Genomic DNA, 24623 nt, shown 5'->3' on the forward strand with positions numbered 1-24623 from the left:
TTGGAGCATGCCCAAAATTAGCACTGAAGGGACTAGTAGGAGTCACATCAGATGTAGGGGATGAAGGAGAAAATGCAACATTGTGAGGCTTTATCCATTGGTCACAATCTTGTGTTATTCTAGATATAGTCACCTTTAGCCTATCTGAGCAAAAGAATAGTGTAACAAAAGTTTAAAATGCAGCGATATAATAGGATAATTCATATCCTTAGACAAGAACATATACTGGTCAAAACTTAGACATTCAATTTACTTGGAAGATGCACTTACATGTTGAAGGATCAGTGAAGACTTTCCCACTAAGATTTATGTCCCGCTGACCAAATGTCAATAATATAAAGTGGAAAACTCCAAATAGTTTGGCAGATACCCTATAGAAGAATTTTTATGAGATACTAATCAAGATTGAGAAAGAAAATTCAAACCTCAAGATGCATCAAAACATACCTTGAAAAACTCTGCATTAATTATTTCTAATTTTTGCATGAGCCTCGCATACTTGTCCATCAACCTGAAGCAATACATTTATACAACCTTCAATGCTAAAATATGATGGGACTCAATATTCCAAGAATCTTGAAGCCTATGCAGTTTCTTAAACATCCAACTCAAAAACCAATTGATCATGAGTGGAGAGGCCTAGGAACTTTTATGCTATATTGCAAGGCTTTAGACATCCCATGTGGGACTATACTAAACTTCTCAAGTCTCAACACGCCCTCTCACGTGTGGTGCTACTTGAGCGTAACACGTGGACAACATATTTGGACGACGTCGAGAAAAACGGACTAGTCTAGCCAAATACAATAGCCTGCTCTGAGGCCAACTTAAATTTTATGAGCATCAAACTCAATCACAATTGGTGATGAGTGGAGAGACCCATGATCTTTTATACTATACTATAAGGCTTTAAACATCCCATGTGGGACTACACTGAATTTCTCAAAACAGTTAAAAGGCACGGTGGCTGGTGTCAATGTGATGGGTCTAGTCGACCACTTGACTGACAAAGTGGGTATTACTCACTTAGAAGTGGGTATTAATCACCTTAGAAGACAAAGTGAGGACCCTGTTTGTGCGGTAATATCTTCTTCATTCCAATTTGAAGAGCGGCGTCTGGAATGATTAGGTTTAGAAATCCGACTTGGAAGCTGACTGTCCTCATCAATAAAATCAGCAAGAAGATCTTCATTTTCATCTTCTGACACAGCATTGCTACCATTTATATGATTCACGTCACTATTTCGTGGAGAAAAGTTATCATGGCGTAAAATATCAAGGGTTTTGTCTCCAATAGCTCCAGGCATAATTGCTTCCGTATAAGAAAAATTCGGATGCTCTTTGGATCCATTAGTCAGCTTTATCAAAAATGGGTTTTCCACTTTAACCCATCGACTAAAGCCATTCTTCTGGTTTCCACTTTCAACAGGGTCAGGTGATTTCCTGGAATGAAGTGCTCGGACTCTGCCAGAATTACCATCAGTTGGGACAATGATAGGTGCCCCATCACCAACAAGACCTGCGAAGCTAACTACTTGCATTGTGTCCGAATTGACATTTTCAACCAAGTTTCCCTCTCCAAAACCATCTTTAATGCCTGAAAATCGTTAATAATAGTCATGTTCCTTATACTTGAATTCAATTATATAGACATGTTTCTAAAATGTACACTGAGTTGACACATACAAAGACCTTAGCTTTGTCCTGATAAGAAATAATTTAAACAAATAATCGTCAGAGTACAAAACCGTGTAAGAGATACCCTCACATCTTAATGGAAGCAAGACATCCTAACTAGGGTTGACCCACATTTGGAAAAACAGACAAGAGAAAAAGAAGACTAACCAAGGCCCTCATCATATGTCAAAAAAAAATGGAAACACATTGATATCCATAACTCTAATAACTTTTCCAGCTAAATTGGTGACAAACAATAACAAAGAAAAGTGGCTCTCAAAGACTCACTTGAAAGATCCACAGCACATTCTGGGACAACTAATAGTTTGTAGCAAAGGCAGTAGAGTTTACATGGGGAACCAGATTTGAAGTTTTTAATTCTTATGTTTGATTTTTCAGTTTGGTCTCTAGGTGGCAATTTGTTGGATCGTTAGTCACCAACCTCAACTTTTTACTGGCCACAGCTTCCAGCATCCGTAAACCCACATTCTAAATCCATCATTACGTCGACAGACACCTGGGATTGCAAATGTGGTTCTTCAGTGAGTTCAGAACAAGAGCAGAGTTTTGTCAGATGATTGCAATTAAATGGATCTTAGTACATTGGTTTCTCATTTTCTATTTATGTGCAGGTGTATAATTGGTCAGTAAAAAAATGCTACTTTTCAACTGAGAGCATTCGCTGGACTATTTAAGAAAATTTTAAAATAATATAATACCCGTTTACATAGTGAACCTTGGGAACAACGACATGCATAGTAAAATTATGATGAAAAATTGCAGTTCAAATGGTAAAACGGGTCTAATTAAGAAGACTACTACCGAAGGAAACATAAATCTATTGCATAATTCATTGAAAGGATGCAGGCAATATACGTTGATACAGCAAAGCTAGATGAGTTGACATACGTATATGTTTTGTCGGTGAAAAGCTGCAAAATAATTTTCACAAACAGTCTTCAATCTTTGCCTGAAGTCAACTGCTTCAACCCCGCAGAAAGTTTCTCCAGCCAAGATAAATACGTTCAAATCCTCATAGTTCTTCAAAAATTGGTGTACGCTCGTGGAACAGACTGCAGAGGAAGAAAGAAACATGGATATGCGGCTAGTTGTAAGTTGCCACAGGTTCTTTCGCCCTCTCTTTAGCGTTTGAGAAACAAATTCTATAGCATCTTTTCTCAGCTGATCCCAGGATGATCCACGGCCTGATGTTAAACTTGAATCATCCCTCACCTCAGAGAGTGATGTATGAGCATACAATGATGAAGATTCATAACTTTCCGGATTATTTTTCACATATGAGTTGCTTGTTGCAGATTCAGTGTCTGGGGACAAAGTCCAGATTCTATCAACAGACTCAGACGCAAAACCATTTTCCACTTGGGAATTATTAGAAACCGTGGATATGGAGTCAGTCTCAGCAACCTCTTCTGAACACCCAGGCATGTTTTTTCGGATCTGCTTTGAATTTGAAGTCTGACATTCTGAATCCTGACAAAGAATGTGAAAAATGATGTAAAACAATTGAGAGTAATACTGAAGTATTACAAGTCTAGAATGATTAACACAGAAACAATGAATAATGAAATTATCCAAGAAAACTATTTTTCTGTAAAGCAATCCAGTTATCTAGGAACCAATAACAATCCATCCTAAGTTTACATGCAAGATGGGGAGCTTTTCAGATCCTCTTTTGCATCATATCGACGGCAACAAGACACCTCAACACGCTAACCCCATACGTCACTACCCCTGTTGAGATGTATGATATTTGATACTGTATCTTTTGTTTTTTAATAAGCACAGAAGTGATGGTCATTAAATGGCATTAGTACACAAATATAATAAGCGAGTAAGCAGAAGTCCACATAATATCGACAGATAACAGGTACTTATGAATAAAATAAAGTAAGAGATAGATACGAAATGCACAGCCGAACAACATTATTATTCAGTAAAGCACAGCATAATTTTTTTTTTTTCAAAGGTCCAGGGCATAGTACAAAATATTGGGATATGAGTATTTATCGATACTCAATTTCTTGATATGTATCGTGGATATATCCTCTTCTTTGGGGATATTTTACATTGTTTCATATGCAAATATTGTAAATATATCTAAAATATCGACAAATATCGTAGATATTGTGGATAGTTTTTGATATACCACGACATATTATTTATATTTATTTGAAATATAATGGTAAATATTAAATAAAATTGTTACCTAAACAAAATATCGCCAAATATCACAAAATATCCCCAAATATCGATAATTTTGTACATATTGTCGAAATATCGCTGATATTTGCAGTCATATATATCTCTAAATATATCACGATATTTATATATCTTTTGCTGAAATCTAGATATATATCGCGATATTTTGTACTATGGTCCAAGGTACTGAATTTCTTTGACGTTAAAGAGATTGACAACTTATACACTTTATTACATTTAAAGATAAAGTGACTGAAAGAAAAAATCTTGTGTATCCACATACTTTGGCCTAAAAAGAGTAACAGACCCTTGGACATGATGACCTCCTCCATAGACACCACATGCCCTCAAACTCCCTCTAATTCATTGAACAAGGACAAACCAAATAGACTTCCTAAAATCAGATGAAGGTGCATTAAACCCATACAAAAAGGCCAATGGCTAAGGGTGAGAGTAACCAAGTCACCATCCGAGAGATACAGAAGGACAACAATTAATGATCGTTTTATTAATATCCTATTATAAAGATTATCGTCATCGATGGTCAATATCTCCTAAAAGAGGCAAACACAGTAAGGAAGAAATTTTTGAAAGGGATCTTGGGGCACTAAATTCACTGCCTCGGGAAATTAGGAACGACCCTATGGCTAAGACGGCATGGGATTTGAGAACGAAGAGCATAATACCATGACCTGGGGGGGAAATTCCATTTCTTGTCGATAGACCACGCTTGTCTCTCTCTGGTCTCACTAAGGAACAGCATTCAGGTTTACATGAGGGTAATAACTATCACTATATTCCTGCAATAGGAGAGGGTACCTTGAATGCCTAAATCCCCAAGGATAGTACCTTCATCTTCCCGCATGAAAAGTTGAAAACACAACCAGGCTATTTTTTTTTTTTTAAAGTAGAGGGAATAAAATCTTAGGAAGACCATGAAGAAAGGTTTATCCTCAATCGTTCAATCCAAAGCCAAAAGTGGGCTTGCCATTTCAAATCAGATTAATTTATAACAGATTCCAAACCCCGCACCCATAAGGCGAGGTCACTGGGCCACCCAAACTGACTCTTCCAAAATCTAAAGATAATTACCTCCTCCACAGACACACACTCTCCTCCGCAAACCTCCAGAACCATCTTCAGGCAATGATGAATTTAATCTTTTAAGGCCTAAATTCACTTCTTGCTTGGAAAGTCTCACTCTCTCTCTCACACACATACACACACAGAGAAACAGTGGCACATACATAGAGATATATATGTATCAGTAAAAAGAGCGATACCTACATTGACTGACTGAAACATTAGAGACAAAAAAAGGACATTAGTCAGATGTAAATAATAGAATGGGTCTACCTTCTTTTAATAGAAAGCAAATTTCCAATCACTCCAGTTTCTCAATGTATTTCTTGACAACTAAGTCCACATAAAATAAAACCCATAGTATGATCCATAAAAGAAGACAAAGATAACTTTGGGAGAGAGGACAGGCTGCCTCAGAGACTGAATACCCTGCTAAGGACAGGCTGTCCACGACGACAGTTGAAGAGTCACTTTTAGGAGGACATCAGAGAGATAGATAAGAAAACAAAGAAAGCGTTTAATAACCTCCACATATCAGAGTTTGGAAAAACCATGGGGTCATCAGATAACTGGGAAACTAACAGAATAGTATCTGAGAAAGTGACAAACGTTTTTCCTAAGTCACATTGACACGGATCGTGTGTCGATTGTCCGACACAGGACCTATATGAAGTAGGACACGGGGACACAGCTGATTAAAAAAAAACTATTAATATTCTTTAGTTACACAATTAATTCTTGGCCTCAAGACCTTACGATCTGCTCCTTACAGACAAATAAATATGAAAATGGCATATCATGGAGTTGTAACTATGTTAAAAGATTATTTTCTTAATCTTTTTTTAACAGTATAGAAGAAGCCCTAGTTTGAAGTGGTATGCACAACATGTCGAAACGGATTTTTTAAAAAAAATATGAAGTGTCTGTGTTACTTGGCTTTTTCCAATCAGGAATAATCATTTTTAATCAGTTCAAACTACAAAAATTCAGGCCCAAAGATCATAAGATAATAAATGTAAATACGCAGATTAAGGAGGAAAAAAGGAATAACTACACATCTTGATGGTCTAACCTTCGTATCATGTTGAAAGCTCATGATTGTATAGTAAGAACACATCAACTTGAATAAGACACCCAGTGTTCTTAACAAACACTGCCTATACTGTGATTCAGGTATCTGAAGGCAGAGATCGCTGTAGGTAAGTCTGAAAAAAGTATGCAATAGACATATTAATATTATGCTATCAACAGAACATCAATATTGCACTGGCAATAGAATCTAAAATAGAACTAAGAACTATTATCTATCAACTAAGAATGAAGCTGAAACATTTCAACTATTATCATGAATAACTACGGCAAGCTTAAAAAAAGATCAAAAGCAATTCTGGGAGCAATGATGTAATCAATTGTCATTAACTGTGAAGCTATCGGGGAACAAGAAGCATGTCTTGATTGGATATTCTCAATTTAAAGAATACAAGAAAAGTTTGTGATTTTAGATAATCTTGTTTTCCCTCTAAATAGAATTTAAAGTTGAATACTATCGAACTTTAGCATCTTTAGCATCCTTCTTTTTCTACTTGTTCGAAGAAACTTATATCATGATTCTTTTACTGTTCTCAACTCCTACAGACAATCGGTGATGAACCAGGAGACTTCCCCTAACAATGTCTATTTGCAATTATACCCGAAATCGATTTGACACTTAAAATTGTTTACATTGATAAATTCTGAAAGAGTTGCCATGTTTTCAAATCTTTGAATAATTTCTTAAGAATGGCATACCTATTTTTGACAAATAATAAGAATTTTAAGGATGGTACACCTTTAAGTGGTGATATACTAAGAACTTATAGTGAACAGACATTAATTGGTCACTTTCAAGCCATGATTTGGTGAAATCACGGCATTGAGACCCCAGAGATCTAAACAGATGCAAGAATGTTACAAGATGTTAGGGTACAGTGTCATCCGAAATATGGAGCTGCTGGAAGGTCATTTGGAGGTTGGTCAGGGTGATGGGTGTCTGGTGTCCTGATTCAGGTTGACTTTTTGGTTTCAATTGTTGTTTTGGGTCTTTTCGTTTATTTATGCATGGCTGGTAGTCTGGTGCCTTAGAGGGTATCCAGTATTTATTTGGACTAATTATCTGTATGCATGGGTTGGTCTAAGCATATTATCTGTATGTTATCAGGATAGGATGTTGGTCCTAGGATGCAGGGGAGGTTGGTCTAAGCATAAGCTTCTTGCTAGTGGGCTTAGTGTTGATGTAAGCATACATTTGGCTACACAAATAATATATTTCTCATGTATCATGAAAAAAAAAAAATACTTTGAGGTATAAAATCCATTACCTACTCTTCTGCATGTTGGGTAACCCTTCTCCCTGTCACAATTAATTAGCAGATCAGAAAGTAAGCCTTTTACAAATAAATAAATATATAAATTAATAAATAAGGAATTACTTTTAGAAAATAAAGGAAAAGAAAAATAAATAACAAAAATAAAGCATGTCCGACAAAGGCAATATAACAAAAATTGACGATGATGATCAACATGGTCAAGACACAACTCAGGAGAATCAGATCACAGAGAGTATAAAATTCAACAAATGGGAAAACCCAGTAATAAAAGGAAAAGGGGTGTGGGTGGGGGTGGTGGTGGTGGTGGTGGGGATGTGTTGAAGAGAAAATTGTGCAATAAGTCTAGGTTTGGCACATAGAAACAGCTACTAAGTCAACAATATATACCTCTTGCAAAATATTCTTCAAAACAGAATGAGTTTCTGAGAGAACTTCCTGCATAAAAAGCTCTGTATCTTTTCAGCAAGACCGGTGATATCACCAATTAATGCATATGCATCCACCACCTATAAAAATAATTGTAACAATTTATACTATTAAGCGTAAAACTGGTAAGCAATTAACTCAGTCAGCTTCCTTAACAAAAAAGAAAAAAAAAAGGGACTGAGATACCCGGGGTTCAATCGAAGCGCCAATGCTTATACCACTATTAAGATGTCAGGATCTGGTCAGAAGGACTCCTGGGTTTCATAGTATTTGACCCTTCACTTCATGAGCTAAGTTTTCTTGGCCTCAAATTGGCTTCTTACCCGTAATTGCATAGTTAAGTTTTTAAAAGTACTTCCAAAGTCTCAATCCAATATAGTGAAGAATGTTGACCCATTAAATGCCGGTATTGTGTGATTGGTGGAAATGTATTTATGCATTCCTTCACTATAAGTTTCCCATGGGAATTCTTCCAACCAATCAAACAAAGCCTAAGATTAACGTTTAAGCCTCAAATATTATATTTAAGACAAATTATTGCATTAAAATGAGAGCACTTCCAAATTACACTGAAGGAGGAAAAAGTGCAGAACATGCAAGGGGAGAGTGGATTTTAGCTATTACAGTGGTTTTACCTATGAGACTATGACCTATCAAAACATATTGGGTTAATTTGAGATACCCCCTGTTTTTAAAATCAAAGAGATACCACCCTGGTTAAACCCATCTATCGGTTTAGTAACAGAGAAAAACTTGCAATGACTATTATACCCTTGACCCTTTTTATTAGATTTTCACCATGGCTTCACTATTCCACATCATACTGGAGTCGCCACATCAGCGCTATCTCTTTAGCAAAAAGTGTAGCACCCACTAGTGATACCCATCCAAAGAGTGATACGAAGAAACTTCACCGACTTCTTAATCAACCATTTTCTCTCTCCCTCCCCATACTTATCCACCACCACCTTTCTCCACAAATGTTCCTCTTCCGCACACCTCCAAAGACACTTACCCAACAAGGCTAAGTTTGTAACAAGAACAAAACAAATAGAACCCAAATCACCACCTTCTTTAGAAAGGCACACTCTATCCCTCCTGTTAAAGAGAATCTTCGACTTGTCTCCTTCACCACCCCATAAAAATCTGCTAAACAACTTTTACAATGCTTCACCACTCCCAAAACAAAATAGGAATAATGAGAGATAACATTGTTAAATTCTAAAGGGACATCTTCAAGGGGATTTAAGGACTGAGCGCTGGCACAGTCACATGGCAACCCGACCGATTTTTTAGGAAGTTTCTATTGTGTAAAAACCTTGTTATTTTCTTCTATATATTGAGTGATACAAGGTCGTATCCTCTTTTTTCTTCTCCATTAACAATAATAAAATTTCCCCAATATATTTGATAGATTTTTTTTTTTTTTTTTTTTTTTTTGATGAGGACTTCTTTTATAAATGACAAAGCACGCAATATCCTGGGTTTAATTTACCAACTTTAACATAGATCCACACTAGAATTCTAGGACCCTTCTTCTCCATTTTAATCTATAAAAGATTCACAAGAACCTAAATAGTATAATTGATGTCTCCACAGCGTTAAAAACTCGAGGTTGGCACATGCATAATAACACCCAAGGTTTCATCATATATTCCCCTGCGACTGCAGATTGGACTCCTTAACTCCTCAGTATTTATTCCTTTTGATACAGTGCTAACAACCTATTTTTACTTCAAAGAATGGGGTAGGCAAGAAAAGCGTAACAATAAGGGCATTATCTGTAACTCTTTGAGCCTTACAAAAAGTGGTATCAATTAGCTAAAGGATTATGAAGACAAAGCCAAGTATAAAGCAAGAATAACAGTAAAATCACAAAGAAATGGATTGAAATACTGACAGTCATATATTTATCTTCATTAAACTCCTGGCAGAGCTCCTGGTAAAGAGAGTCAAGCTTTTGAAATTAATGTTAAGCCAAACCTGCAGAAAAATTCAAAAATAGAATTTAAAAGAATTCGATTAAAATGTAATGAACCACGACCTCTATTATAAATAAATAAAACAAATAAACAATCAGGAGTGAGGCGATTTGCTGCTCAGAAAGGGCTAGGTGCCTCCTAGGTACTTTTTGTATGATTTTTTGGATATTCAATAAAATACATTTTTGACCAAAAAGAAAATACCAGTTAGGCAGACAAAATTCTATCTAGCATGAAGCCATTATCTATCTAAATAAACATGGCTGAAAAAGCCTCTTCCATCATAAGAAAATACATGGATTTTTGAAAATGGAGTAATAGGACGGACATGCAATTATTGGGTGACTTTTCAATAAGCGGCTCAATTCTAGAGGATGTCACCTCTACACCACGACCCATTTCTTGTATAGCTGAAAGCCCTGAAAAAGCTATCCAGCACCTGCAAATACCTGATAGAACCTGGAATGCCTTGCTAAAACAAATTGAGAAAAAAAACACTCTTGACAAATACTGAAAAGAACATGTAAAACAATCTTAATGTGTATAGTAGCATACACAAAAGAAAGAGACACTCATTGGAAGGGGTGATGAAAAAGGAGAGGATACCATAACCCACCTTAAAGTAATTTCCCTCCTCCACATGTAGTCTCAAGTGAAACTTGCATATCCACTGCATGGCGAAGTTCTGTTAGAAATTGGGAAGCATGTCCTCGCAAATTCAATATTCTATCAAGCCAAAATTTATCAGATGATGAAGTTTCTTATGCGCACTAAACCATTCTACATGAAGATCCCACAATGACTAAACAACTAACTTCAATACATCCAATGGTTGTAAAATGGACAAAGAGTTCCCAATGAATAGAGACTCACACTAGGAAGCATGCATATAAGCAGTAATAAAACATCGTAGAGATCACTAACATATTGAGGCCTTGAGATGTTGTGATAATTGATTAGCAATACATGAAGAAGGTCCACTAGTTTTTTGGGTCATAGCAAAGGAAAATACTCTCCATGCTCTTTAAGCATAGTAAAACTAGAAGCATCACAAGAAGAGGATAATGGAAACCTTGAATACATTTCCATTAAGGAACCAATTTGTATTAAGCAGCATTGTATACAAGGCCATCACCTAAAAAGAAAGGTCTAGTATTCTTTTAACAATTGTCAAAGGATAGATTTTTTAAAATCAAAGAGGCATATAACATAGTAGTAGAAAGAAAGAAAAACATCAAATCAGAACAGAGAGGTTCCTGATACATAATTCACCCCACCTAGCCACACAACAATCAAACAAAACCTATCGAAATTCTAAACTTCTTAAAACACATTGGCCCACATGAAAAGTGATCCTCTAAATCTCTAACAGTTACAAAAACCTCCTAGTACTGCTGATATGCCCAATCGATGTCATATATTACTTTTTTTTTTTTTTGCTCGGTAAAGTTGAAATCTCATTAAAAGTGAAAATGTCATATATTACTTTCAAGCCATATATCCAATGAAACTGTGAAGGGGACCAACTACAAAGGCGTTCTCCTGGTGAGCAAAATGGTTTATATGCTAAAAATATATTCAATGAAGTAGAAACCTTCATGGTGGAGAAAGGAGAAGGATGACTACTTTGGATGATTATGTAATGAACTTGGACTTAACAATGTTATGCTAAAAGAGATTACAATGTTAGTTTCCTTTTAAGCAAGCACTTCGGTTAAAGGAGGTTTAAACAGATCCGGATGATGCATTTCTTCGGTCGCGGATGATTCATTCATCTTCGCTAGAATCTTTAATTCCTCTACCATCTCAATGGCACTCTTGCAATGAACAGTAATGTAGTGGTGTAAACATGTGTTCATTGGGAGGGAAACAAATGTAGACTTGAAAATTTCAAATAATTATTGGTTTTAGTTCCTACGGAAAAACAAATAACTTAATAAAAGACTATGAATCACCACGTAAATATTTTTTCTTCTAGGACAAGGAAACAGATACAATATTTTGTTTCTTCAATGAGATCTTGTAATAGACTGTGACCTTAATGCACTTACTTGATTATTAGCCATGTCTTTTGGCCCAATCTCAATCCTTAAAGGAACACCTTTTATTTCCCCTTTGTGAGTATTTACAACTAGGTGAATCTCTTCTATATCTTTCTCAAAGACGGACACCGGCATTGCTCAATGTTTCCACATTGGCGAGAGCACACATCAAAGATGACTTGCATATCCCGCCTTAAAGGAACAGAACCATAATAACTTGGATGGATGCCACTTTTAGGTGGAAGAACCAAACCTTTGTCATCACCATGAACCATCACCATGACTCCAATCACAGAAGTAAAGAGAATGAAACGAAAGTACATTATACTACTTTCTTTGGTTGGCGTGATAGCGACAAGGACTTGCCAAACAAATTTATGTTTTTCAGATTTGTCAAATGCACATCTCGCCTCTTCATATACAAGAATGAATAAAATCCTACAAACTAAGGAAGGGAGATATAAATTACTTCGCTTAATGAATCAGGACTTCTATAAGTTCTATATTAAATGAACTCTTGATCCGGCGAAGAGTCTATTGGTTTTCACACTCAAATTTTAACTATTCTAGGACAGTTGGAAAATATCAAGAGAAGTGCTTCTCATCCAATGCCTTTATAAAAATTTCACACGTAGATGGTTAACTCAAGATCTTGTTAAGTACCTAAAATTATGTGAAATAAAAATAACAAAAAGAAATTGTGTGAGAGTTACCGCTCGAAGTGTTTGCGCCGAGAATTTCCATCATACAAATTTTCTCAAGATCTCATTCTCGAAGGTTATCTCGAACATCTTGGCAAAATTCTGGCCCGAGGCAATGGGATGTTGCACCTTTGTATGCCATGACCTACTTTTATGGGAATAAATGCGCCAAAATATAATCGTAACGAGATGTTGGAAAGCTCATAGTTTATAGTAATCACTGGAAACAAGTAGATGAGTTACCGAAACTATCACGAGTCACCTCAAGCGGTTGTTGTATAACTCATGAAAGGACCCATATCTTGTCCTTCATTAACAGTCTTAGAGTGGACTTGAGAAAATAGCAAAACTTTTTTTTTAACTCACCTAAAGCAAAAACAGGTTGAACATTTTATATTAGCTCAAGCAGAGAATAGAACAACTTGGCATAAGCAAATCATTTCAAGTGAAATGCTACTTAACAAACACCACTGCCCAAAACTTGGCGAGTATTTTAATATAATTAAACGATTTCAAACTATGTGTATGCGTAGAGTGTTATACAAGTCTGAGAAATATAAATACCTGAAGTTTGAACCATTAGCTTATCTCCATAAGAAACAAACATAAAAAAATGAAGAAGAAGAAAGCACCTACTAATTAAGAAGCGAAACTGATGTTCATGAAGGGACCAAAGTCAAGTCCAGTGAACTCTGCACCGGAAGCAAAAACAAACGGCATTCCACTCTCTTTTGCAAGTGTCCGTGCAAAAAGTGTTTTACCTGTTCCAGGAGGACCAGAGAGAAGAACACCCTGTCCGAACAAACTGCACTTCTCTCTCGTAGTACTGCATAGGGTTTCCCATATAAATCATTAACTCGTCAAGAAGATCCCAAACATCACCGCCTAAAACTACTTCTTTGTACATGGATTTTGTTTCACCGGCATCTCCAACAGGCTGTGTAAAGATTGATATCAATGTACGCAATGAATTTATAACAAGCGAAGTTCCAAAAGTATGTGAAACAAAATAAATCATTGATTTGATCCAAGATGATGAATCTGAGGGTTCTAATCACAACTCCTCAAGCCTTAAGGGATATTAAGTGATTCACGAAAAATAGACGTTATAGACTACAAAATAGAAGGTATAGACAGAAAAATGGAAGGTACAACATTTGTACATTTAGATTCCTTAGTAAAGTATGACATCAGATCGAGCTTAAGAATATTAATTTTTTCCTAAGTAGTCGACTTAGTTTGACCTTTCATGGTACTAATGGTAGATACTTTTATATTCCAAAAAGGGCGGAGCTAAAAAAACAAACTAACAAAAAAGAAATCATTCGTTCGTGTAAAAGAGTGGAAAGTAAACAACCTTAAAAATAATACCTTGCCAATAAAAGCTGATGAACCACCAAGTCGTACGATCCCAACATCAACAATTCAACATTAACAGGTGCACCTCCTAGAGCCTTTTTAAATGTGGGGGATTCAGCCAATGAAATCCCACTAATAGTTGGGACAAAATCAATTAGCTTTTCCCGAAGCAAATGTCATATGCAGAAGCCATTCTTTCCTCTAAGCTAGTATTTAAGAAAGGAAACAAAGCTACATTCCAACATCTTAAGTAAAACAGCAATAAATAAAGAAGATAGTAAAATCTCAAGAAGAGTTTATCAAATAATTACCTCCTAATAAGAGAGAGCTGAGATGATACCTGGTAAGACCACCATGTTCCATTATTAAAGATTAAACCTACCTTTTTTCCCTCCCTCCTTTATCCGGACTTGGGACCGGCAATGCTAAGCAAAAAACTTGGCATTGGCGGAGTTTAAAGGTTTACCTAGAAGATGGTAATTTAAAATTCACTAGCACCACATAATACATTCAAAAAGACAAACTATCAATTGTCAAATAATATACAATTCAAATGACTTTCTTAGCCAGCAAAAGGGTACCACATAAACAACTACAAATAATAATACCTAACGCTTCCTCGACCGCCAGTATATTAGTCTTCTCAACAACCACTACATTTTAAATTCGGGATCACTATAGATCAGCTCATCATCCATTGCCTGTTCACTATTCTTTGGTTCCAACTTCAAAGCACCGGGTTACGACCGATTCATTGGGAAGAATACAAGTTTTATCTTCATAATATGCCTTTCTTTGGAACCTCTAGTACAACATGCCATTTCGGCTCCTTGGGATCTTTAGAGTAAAACACCTGGTTAGCATCTTGTGCAAAAATGAATGGTTCGTCACCTAATTGATTAGAACTAGCAAAGTTCGACAAATTTACTAATCTTAGATTCGCTTCCTTATCACATCTAACACCATGGTGAGTCACTTTAACCCAATCACACTTAAAGAGGACATGCTTGTACCCTTCTCGATACTCTAGCTGGATGATATTTTTGAGAACTCCATAGTACATCAATGATTCATCTATTGGAGTCTTGTCTTTAGCACTAGATCGACAAGCGGTTATACAATCTGTGCTAACCCCACTGTTTTGGTACCTTTTAGTTTTCTCATGGTCCTTGGTAACATAGAGGAAGCCGTTTATGCAGTACTTCTTGTAGCGCGTAGCAATCGACAAAGGTCCTTTAATAATATCTAAGAAATCAACATCCGTAGAGTCAACGATCTCTGTCTGTAAATATTAACAACAAAGAATTAGATTTGATCAATCAAAAGCAGGCAAATATTAAGTTATTTTCTAGTACCTGCTGTTGCAACCAGGGCAAAAACTCTTCTTCGCTAGGTACCTTATAGTGTCCAGATTTCTTTCCTAAAGTTGCCTTACGTTCTTGTAAGAATTCAGTGTATTTCCTTAAAGCAAAAGGAGGAACATTTAAGCTTACATAAGATGCACGATGATAATTTAATATATAGGGTTACAATAACGCATACCTTTGCCACGTTTCATATTTAGGATGACAGTTGGGTACCCAATGGCGAGCTTGTTCATATTCAATACCATGGATGACAAAGGTCTGACCTACTCCTAACCGGTCGGCCTCACCATTGTCATCAATATCATCTAAAGATTTAGCAGAGTCATCCATTTTCTCCTCCAATTCTTTCAAAATACTTGTTTTACCTTTTCCTTTGTACTGATTGCAATATATTATTGCCTCCTCATCAAGGTATCTCTCTGCCACACAACCCTCAGGGCGAGCTTTGTTTGCAACATAGCCTTTAAAAGTCTTCATAAACCTTCAATATTAACGACGTGTTAAGTATAACATATTTCAAATAATATGTCTACAATGTAAATAATTAAAATTACACCATACCTTTCAAATGGATACATCCATCGATAATAAACAGGTCCACAAACCCGAGCCTCATAAGCCAAATGGATAGGCAGGTGCATCATGACAACAAACACTGACGGAGGGAAATACTTCTCAAGTTCACATAGTGTCCTTGCCATATCCTTCTCTAATATTAACAGTGAATCAACATCGATAATCTTAGAACATAGAGCATTAAAAAATGAAGAGAAACTTTTAATTAAAGGGCGAATTTCCTTCCTATCCTTAAATGCATGTTGGATCAACATAGGAAGCAAATGCTGCATCAAGATGTGATAGTCATGAGACTTCATATGTGCACCTTTTAAGTCCATACCATCTTCTGTGACAATATTCCTCCAATTGCTACTAAAACCAAAAGGGACACGTAAATCACGTAGTGTCTGGAGAAATAGCCTTTTCTCTTCTTTCATGAGCCAATACCGACCAGGCCTCTGAATTTCCTTTCCATTCTGTTTTTGCAGCCATAGTCGCTTTTTGATTTTCAGCCGCTTCAAATCTCTACGTGCATTAGCATCATCTTTCGTTTTTCTTTTTGTGTTCAAAGATCAATGCAATCAAGTTCTCACAAACGTTTTTCTTGATATGCATAACATCCAAATTATGGCATACGGGATATGCTCTCTTTCGAGAAACTTAAAGAAAAATTGATTGTTTTCTGAAGCAAGGCGATGCATCACCATCCGCAAATTCATCATCTTCTCCCACCTTTTTTTTTTTTCTTTTTTTAGTTTTCCCCCACACCACATCTAGTCCAGCAGTCATTTTTTTCACTCGCTTCCCCACTCAAACGTATTGGTTGTCCACGCGAGACTCCTCTTTCTTATTAAAAGTGTTAGCACTTGTGTCTTTTTCTTCTTGTATCGTAGCCCGATGTGACCACCTCCTGCTACCCATGAATGCATGTTTCATTCCATATCGAAGCCACATAGAATCTGTCTTTGGACCGCAACAAGGACAACCAAATTTACCCTTCGTTCTACAACCAGAAACATCCCCATATGCTGGAAAGTCATGTATTGTCCACAACAACATAGCACGAAGATTAAACTCGGTATTAGTGAACGCATCCAATGTTGTGACCCCTTTCTCCCACAGAACTTTCAACTCCGCAACCAAAGGTTGCAAAAACACATCAATGTCCTTCCCTGGTTGGCTTGGGCCTTCAATGAGTAGTGTGAGCATTGTAAATTGTGGCTTCATGCATAAACCCGGTGGAAGGTTATAGGGTACACACAATACAGGCCAACAACTGTGTGTTGTGCTAAACGTGCCAAAAGGATTAAATCCATCTGTGGATAATCCCAAGCGAACATTACGAGGATCAGATGAAAAATCTTTATACCTTCTATCCATGGACTTCCATGTGTTAGAGTCGACTGGGTGCCTCATCTTTCCGGGTGTCATTCTTCCGGTTGAATGCCAAGTCATCTCTTTAGCCACCCAGGGCACGCTGTACATTCTTTGCAGTCTTGGAGTTATTGGAAAATATCTCAATATCTTAGCAGGGACTCGCTGTTTTGTTCTTCCATCAAACTTGAACCTAGACACACCACATGTGTCACACTTGATCTTTTTGGAATTCTGTTTTCCCCAATACAACATACAATTATTTGGACAAGCATGAATCTTCTCATATCCAAGTTTCACTTCTTTAATGACTTTTCGACGATAATGAATATTTTTGGGGTGTTGTTATCCGGAGGTAACGATCCTTTAGAAGTCGAGGAGCTCAAGTAAAACTTCTATTGCTCCATCCATGGCCCACTTTTAGGTTCAGCAGACTGTCGTGTGTAAAGCACATTGTACTTACTACCATTGTACAAGGGGTTCGGATACTCGCATATTTCCTAACTTCAAGAGGTGGTACCTCTCGAATCTGTTCTCACCTTGAGTCCCCGTGTTTGGTTTATCTTGGACACAAGCATCCGGATTACCATCGAATCTTGAGCCATTGAGTTTATGAGAAGCTTCGTCAAAGTCATCCATGTATACATCTTCTTGGTGGTCATGGAATCTTGATTCATTATCGGCGTGCTCAAATGTTTCACTCTCACCATGCAAGTACCAAATCTTATAAGCCGGGTTGAAACCATGTTTGAACAAATCTATCTTCACTTCTTCATAAGGAACTGGAATTCGTTGATTCTTGCACATATTACATGGGCATTGTGTCGATCTCTCAGGGAAAAGCGAACTTGCACGAATTTCACAAAGCTCAACACACCATCAATAAAACGTTGATCGTGAAAAAACTAAGATCAATCCAGGCCTCGGTCATCTTTTGCGTAGAGTCACCCATTTCCATTCTCGCAACATGTTTAAAACAAGCATAATTTAGATAGGTAAAGGCATATATCTATGCAATTATAAACAATCCTCGGCAAGATAAAAATATATATAAAAACAAAGAGACAACTGAAAATAAGATTTAATATTGAAGAAAAGTGCTTACTTGATCAAAGAGAAAACCCCGTTAATACTAATCGATGGAACCGGTAGAGAGTAAAAAAAAAGGGTGTGTTGAGGGAGAAGGAGGAGACAGAGAAAAGATAGATTGGAAGTTTGTATAACTGTTTTATGGGAACTTCCCATTTTAGTTCTTTAGACGTTGGAATTCAAATCGATATCCCTCACTAAAACACATGTAATGTAAGCGTAGGGAATCGGTCGGGTAGACCGAATCCGCATCCGACCCAATTACCGAATACATCGGGTTGGGTCTATTCTCATATCCGTTTATGTATTCGGGTATGTCGGGTTCAAGTCGGGATAGATATAATTTTTGGGATTTTTTTAATTTTTAGTGTTATCCGATCGGGTTAGTCGGGTTTGGTTGGGTTCGGTCGGATTCGGATATTAAATTTCACATATAATCGGGTTCGTGGTTTGGATATCGTGGAAATTATTCGATTCGGATTTGGATATAGCCATATCCCACCCATTCCCCTACCTCTACATGTGCGGCTTCACAAGCCATAAGTCATTTCACATCGAGATGTATGTTGCTTCATATCTCAACGGTAAGATCACATCTTATGGCAAAGAGGCTTAAACCCGAAATTGACTTTTATGAGAAAATTTCATTAACTATTAATCCACGTTCCTCTTCATTTTTAACAATTTTTCATTCTTAATAAACTTCAATTAATTGTCATAAACTCATTGGTAGTTTACCCAAACTTAGGGGTGTCTCTTTTTTTCGAAAATCCAATTTTTCGAATTCCGATTCGATATTTTTCTGAATTTGGCCATAATATTTGTGTTCCGATATCCGAAATTCTGATATCCGATTTTTCCAAAAAATAATTAGATCGGAATTGGATGTGTTTTCAAAATCCGATCCAATCTGATTTCGATTAATTTCGTGATTTTAACATATAGCGGTTTATTTTTATATAGTTATTACTAAATTAAAATTGCAGATAGTTTCTGCACCAAATAAAATCCTTGAGAAGTAGAACATTGTCTCTCTCACACTTCCAAAAATCAATATTGTCATTTTAGTACATATCTCAATTTCTCCTATCTTCCTATTTACTTGAATTGAAAAAATTATTGATATGGGTATTGAACTATAGTAGATTTTACATTATGGCCTTGTAATATTATTATTTTTTGCAAAATAGGGTACCGTAGATTTCAAATATTGCTAATATGGGTACCGTGATATTTATATTGTGAAGTATGTATCATGATTTGATGATTTGGCAAACATAATGCATACAAATGGCAAGTCAATGTCCACGTAAGTTCAAAACACTAAAAGTTTGGCCTAGTTAGTGAATGACCACTGCCCACTAAGTCACTAGCCAACGCTTTTATGTTTTTTTTGCTTAAAATATTAAATGTTCTCCCAGCCCTAACTAACCGGGCCCAAAAAAATAAAATCCATTTCGTCTTCTTCAATTCTTTTTCCGAATATTTTTGGTATTTCTCAAAAACAAAACAAAACGCCATCCAAAACTCAGAGTCGGCCCTGATTGAATCAAAACCGATGGATTTAGAGTAGACCAATTTTCGTTGACAAACATTTTGGTGGCGCCAACTACACCACCATAACGGGCTATTTGTAACGGCAAAAGCTGTTATTAATAATTTTCACAACGCTTTTGAGCATTGCAAATATGGCGTCGGTAAAGTGTTGGAAATATTTGCAATGCTTAAAAAGCGTTGCAAACAGAAATTTCCAACGCTTATTATAACTATTTCGTACACATATTTAAAACCTTTGCAACGCTTTTTATTTCATAAACGCTTTTTAAGCGTTGGTAATTTGTTAAAATTTTTACCAACGGTTTGTAACCGTTGCAAAGTTGTTAGTTAATTTAAAAAAAATAATTTAAAATTCGTTTGTAACGGTTATAAACCGTTGCTGATGGGTTGCTAATAAAAAAATAATAATTTCTCATATTTTGTAGCGAGACCAGCTAAACCAATTATATCCCCATATCAACCAGAATCAACCAGTTTTATCGCCAAATCCTCATTAACCTTCCGTGAAATGCAACTAAAGGTAAAAGAGATTATTCGATAAGCTGTCAATTATATAAAACTGAAAGAACGAAGCAGAGAAAAAACTATGTACCTGAAGTATGATTACAGAATTGCAGATTACATTACACAGTTACATTGTGATGGGGCCTAATTCACAAGAGAAGCTGTAACTACTCTTTATAGAATCCAAAAAAGAAAACAAGGAAGATCATCTTGAGATGACTTTCATGAATCAGTTTACTGAATAAAATATCCCTGCTGCTCTATCCAACAATGAAGGGCCATTGTCTGATTTCTCTTGTACATCCCCAAATATTATCTGCGTAAGTATGAGAAAGAAACACACAGATTAGTGACATGGTCCAGCCACGTGACTACAAAACCAGTGAGACAACCACACACCTGATCTAGATAAAAGACAAGTAAAGCAATCATGGAATGATCAGACTTAATATGCTACCTAGCTTTACTATCAAACCTGTTAGATAATTAAGCAGTATGTAACAGCTCACTCCCATTGCAGGGGAGCCATAGTGCATCATATCGTAGCTCGTCTCTATGACTTTTTTGTTTTGTTTGCTAGATATATTAACACTGTATTTGAGTTTGTTCATTGAACAATATGTAAATGTTAATTTTCAAAATTAGTCAAGAAATTATATTGATCAACTAACCTCCAGGTCTTCAGCATCTGGACGGCTAATCTGTTCTTTCGCCAGCAAATATCTATTTGGTCTCTCCTTGTCATCATAGAACACCTTCCACAATCTAGAAAAAATGGCAAAACAAGAGAATCAGAGGAACTGAACCTGTATAACTCAATAATTGATCACAATAGTATATCGTCCAGAACATAACAAGTGTTTATCGGTTCTCACCCTGGATAGCATCTAAAAACAGCACCAGCAGGGAATGGTCTCATCGAGTATACCGTTGTAAAAGTATTGCAGAGTATTATCCAAAAACGTTTAATTTCAGCAATGGTCAAATTGTACGTACTAAGAACAAAGATGCCACTTTAAGGTATATAGATGAAACATGTTTATCGTTTGTCATAATTTTGCATGGCTTATCTTCACTACCTGGGAGTCCCACAAGCCAATTATCATATTCGTTTTGAGCATCTCCATTTGATAAGTTACATCTTCTATTAAGGCATGCTTGTTCAAATCTTTTTTTCATATCACTATAGTCGGTATTACACCCACTCTCTTAAAGACTTCAACCTAATTTGCTCCATTTTACGAGAGCTGTTTTACAAGGCATGTCCCTGTTTCCTTACTTACATCCATCGCAGAAAAAAGATAGCCTAATCAATTTACTTTTCAATATCCAGTGAATAAGACTGGATTGAAGACAGAAGAATGGTGTACCTCAAAAAATATCTACGCAGTTTTCGAACACACCCTCGATGTATGAAAAAATATCTACGCAGCGTGCTCATATCTCATGAAACTTTAAACTCAAAACTGGGGTTTCCATAGGTGTCTTTTCCCCATGTGAAATAAAGACACCATTAATTTAAGACACAGGGTAGGTTAATACTCCTTCATTAGGTAGTGCTTGGATACCACCAGCGGCAAGGTCAGCTGTAACTGTTTGAGATCCTTCCGATGCTGCTTTAGAACGATAGTGCTTCACAATTGGTAATTTCGGAAAGACAAATGCATATAGAAGCACACATGAGAACTCGAAGACCGTGGAGATTGCAAAAAACAACCCTGCAGTAAGCAATTGGAGAGGGTCAAAACAAATGAAAAATCTATAAAAAATTTCATGGAATGTGGGGTACATATTTTGGGACTGTAGTTAAGAAAAACATCTTGTATATATATATATATATATATATATATATATATATATATATATATATAAAATCGACAACGACAACAACAAAAAAGTTCAGTATTTAAGCTTCAACGAATCTACCTTGAACAAGGTTTTCCAGCAAAAAACTGACATCGATCTCATGATTTTTGTTTTCTCAAGGCACAATATTATCTATAATTAATGTAAATGATGTTGAACTTAAAGTCTTCTGCATCTTTTTCAATTTGTATTGTCATTTGCTACATATTGTGGTAAACAGTTAAGCTACTCCTTCAACAAGAATAATATATTAACCAGAACTTCTAAGTTCCAAATACTCAGAAAGCAGAGAAGATGCTTACTATGACACTTGGCATAAACTGTGTTTTTAAGCATCACAAAACAACATTAACAAGTGAGACAAGAATTCTAGATAACAATAGTAATAACACATACTAGCTCCCATGCGAAGTCCATCTGTAGAATTTTCAAAGGCCGCTTTTGTAATTAATCTCAAGGCAGAAGTTATAGCTCCGGATGCAGCCAAACCAGCCAGGAAGGACTGCATATGTACAACAACAATAAGAATCAGAAAAATGTAACAATAGAAACCTGCATAAAAAGAAGAGTAACAAACTGATATCTCCCAGATGCATTATTCCATTAAAAGATTTGTCCTTTCTCCTAATACAATTTTAGAAATGCCCTCATGTAATTATCTTTGTATATTTGGTTACATATAGCCCTCACATCAACTAAAATCATCAAAAACGCCCTACGGGAAGTAAACGTTCCATAAAAAATAAGTGTTGAGTAAAAAACAACTAACCTGAATAAACTCGGGGCACATCAAGGAGAGATCCCCAATCATTCCTCCTTGAACATGAGCATCTGCAACACCAAAAGCGCCACTCATTGCACATATAGCAATGAATGTCCCAAGGCCTCCTTTTCCAGAAGTAGCTAAGTCCACCTATTTCAGAAAGATCGTCAAATCAGGTTGACAAAATCATTGTAATGACAGTTGAAACTTTCTTAAAGTACAAGGTTTGGAACACTTACAACTAGAACTACCAAGGAACTTAAGAATAAAAGTGAATAACCAAGTAAGTTTCGCTTTCTTGTGTTTATCTTTGCTTCATTGTATGCAAGAATTGCAAGTGTTCCAAGTGCAAAAGGTTGATACACAAGAGTAAGTACCCTTGAAGGGTGGTACCACTGCACAATAGATAAAGACATGACAATATATGGTTAGATGAAATATCCTTTAAATTTAGGAAACTTACAAACTTACAAGTGGGGTGTACACAAACAGAATATGGACAGCTCCTATACACCAGTTGGACAATGGAGAGATGCGGAAGTATAAAAAAGTTCAGAAACAATCAAACACGAGACTTACACACAAGACCAACAAAGGAGGAACTGGTAAAGGTCCAAAAACTCCAAACGACTTATTACAAGTCAGTACCAGTCCAAAAACTCCAAACGACTTATTACAAGTCAGTCAAAGAAAATGACAAGTATATCTAATATTAGCTTAATAACATTATTTCTTAACCGATAAAATAAAACAAAAAAAACAAATAACCTTACTTCCTGAATAAATCTACTCAACTCTAGAATCCCCATGAGAAGATGACATCAGTATACATGTCCATAACGTTATATGTACATTAGTATACCTATTTCGTCAACTGCTAATGGTGACTCATTCCAGTAAAGGAACAAACTTCCCTTGGTCCCTTCATTTTAAACATGATAAAGGCTGTCAAATGAGACCTTGGAGACAAAATTAAGGGCCACTGAATATCTGACTTCTCATCCACTGTTCCTCTGGATAGTTTTTTCCAGTACATCAAAATGTCAATTGTTTGTGTATGCTAAAGTTTGGAGTTGTTGGTCACAACAAAAAGATAGAAATACTGCAGTAAATGGAGTCAAGGGGTACCAAAGAAAAATTGACGGAATAACACAAAATGTAATGAAACTCAGATAAACCACTAATCGTGACATTGCACAATGATTTTAAACATGTCTGGGATAGCAGACCAAAGATCACAGTTTAGAACAGAACATCAAAAAAATTGAAGGTACTATACCTGCTGCGTGTTAATGTCGACACCTGAAAGCCAACATCCAAATCCAGGATGTGAATGATACCAGCCAACCACCATCTCTGGCCTGCAATGCATGGAAAATATAAGTACATAGAATCACATAACCAAATATTAGTCACTAAAGGCATAGGGGTTTGACAGGATAAGTAACGAAAACCAAAAATCAAAGAAAATCAAGTGGTCGCGTGAGGTAGGTAGATATACTCGTCTTATGTTCTTAGACATGGCATGATGGTGCATTTTTTTTGTGTTTTCTCTATGTTTCTATCTGTCTCTTGCAAGCGCTTTTTATTCTTTTGACTTGTAACGTAGGCCTTCTCAGCCATCCCCTTATTAATGAAATTTCACTTTACTGAGCGCAAAAAAATAAAAGGCACATCAAAGTAACACGG

General features: G+C 36.3%; 1 protein-coding gene and 1 pseudogene across 3 annotated transcripts; both read right to left on the reverse strand.

Annotated features, from left to right (window-relative positions):
* Nucleotides 1–426: 426 nt before the first annotated feature.
* On the reverse strand, nt 427–7787 carry LOC147482527 (uncharacterized; annotated as a pseudogene). The gene is made up of 6 exons (XR_015205497.1): nt 7734–7787; nt 7338–7369; nt 6053–6185; nt 2587–3168; nt 1048–1597; nt 427–511 (listed from the first exon to the last, which is right to left on the reverse strand). The product of XR_015205497.1 is annotated as an uncharacterized LOC147482527 (transcript).
* A 12583-nt stretch (nt 7788–20370) lies between these two features.
* Nucleotides 20371–24324, reverse strand: LOC147482528 (equilibrative nucleotide transporter 2-like). 2 transcript variants are annotated; one of them, XM_086581003.1, is made up of 7 exons: nt 24214–24324; nt 23174–23329; nt 22941–23084; nt 22568–22673; nt 21848–22023; nt 20977–21070; nt 20371–20621 (listed from the first exon to the last, which is right to left on the reverse strand). In XM_086581003.1, the coding sequence occupies exons 1-6, from the start codon at nt 24304–24306 to the stop codon at nt 21050–21052; spliced, it is 696 nt and encodes a 231-aa protein (XP_086437129.1). In that variant the 5' UTR covers nt 24307–24324; the 3' UTR covers nt 20371–20621; nt 20977–21049. The 2 variants fall into 2 exon arrangements, with proteins under 2 accessions (XP_086437129.1, XP_086437128.1); XM_086581002.1 differs by having other exon boundaries at nt 21676–22023.
* Nucleotides 24325–24623: the final 299 nt, after the last annotated feature.

The sequence above is a fragment of the Coptis chinensis genome, chromosome 8 (assembly GCF_015680905.1).
Source record: "Coptis chinensis isolate HL-2020 chromosome 8, ASM1568090v1, whole genome shotgun sequence".
Classification (NCBI taxonomy): domain Eukaryota; kingdom Viridiplantae; phylum Streptophyta; class Magnoliopsida; order Ranunculales; family Ranunculaceae; genus Coptis; species Coptis chinensis.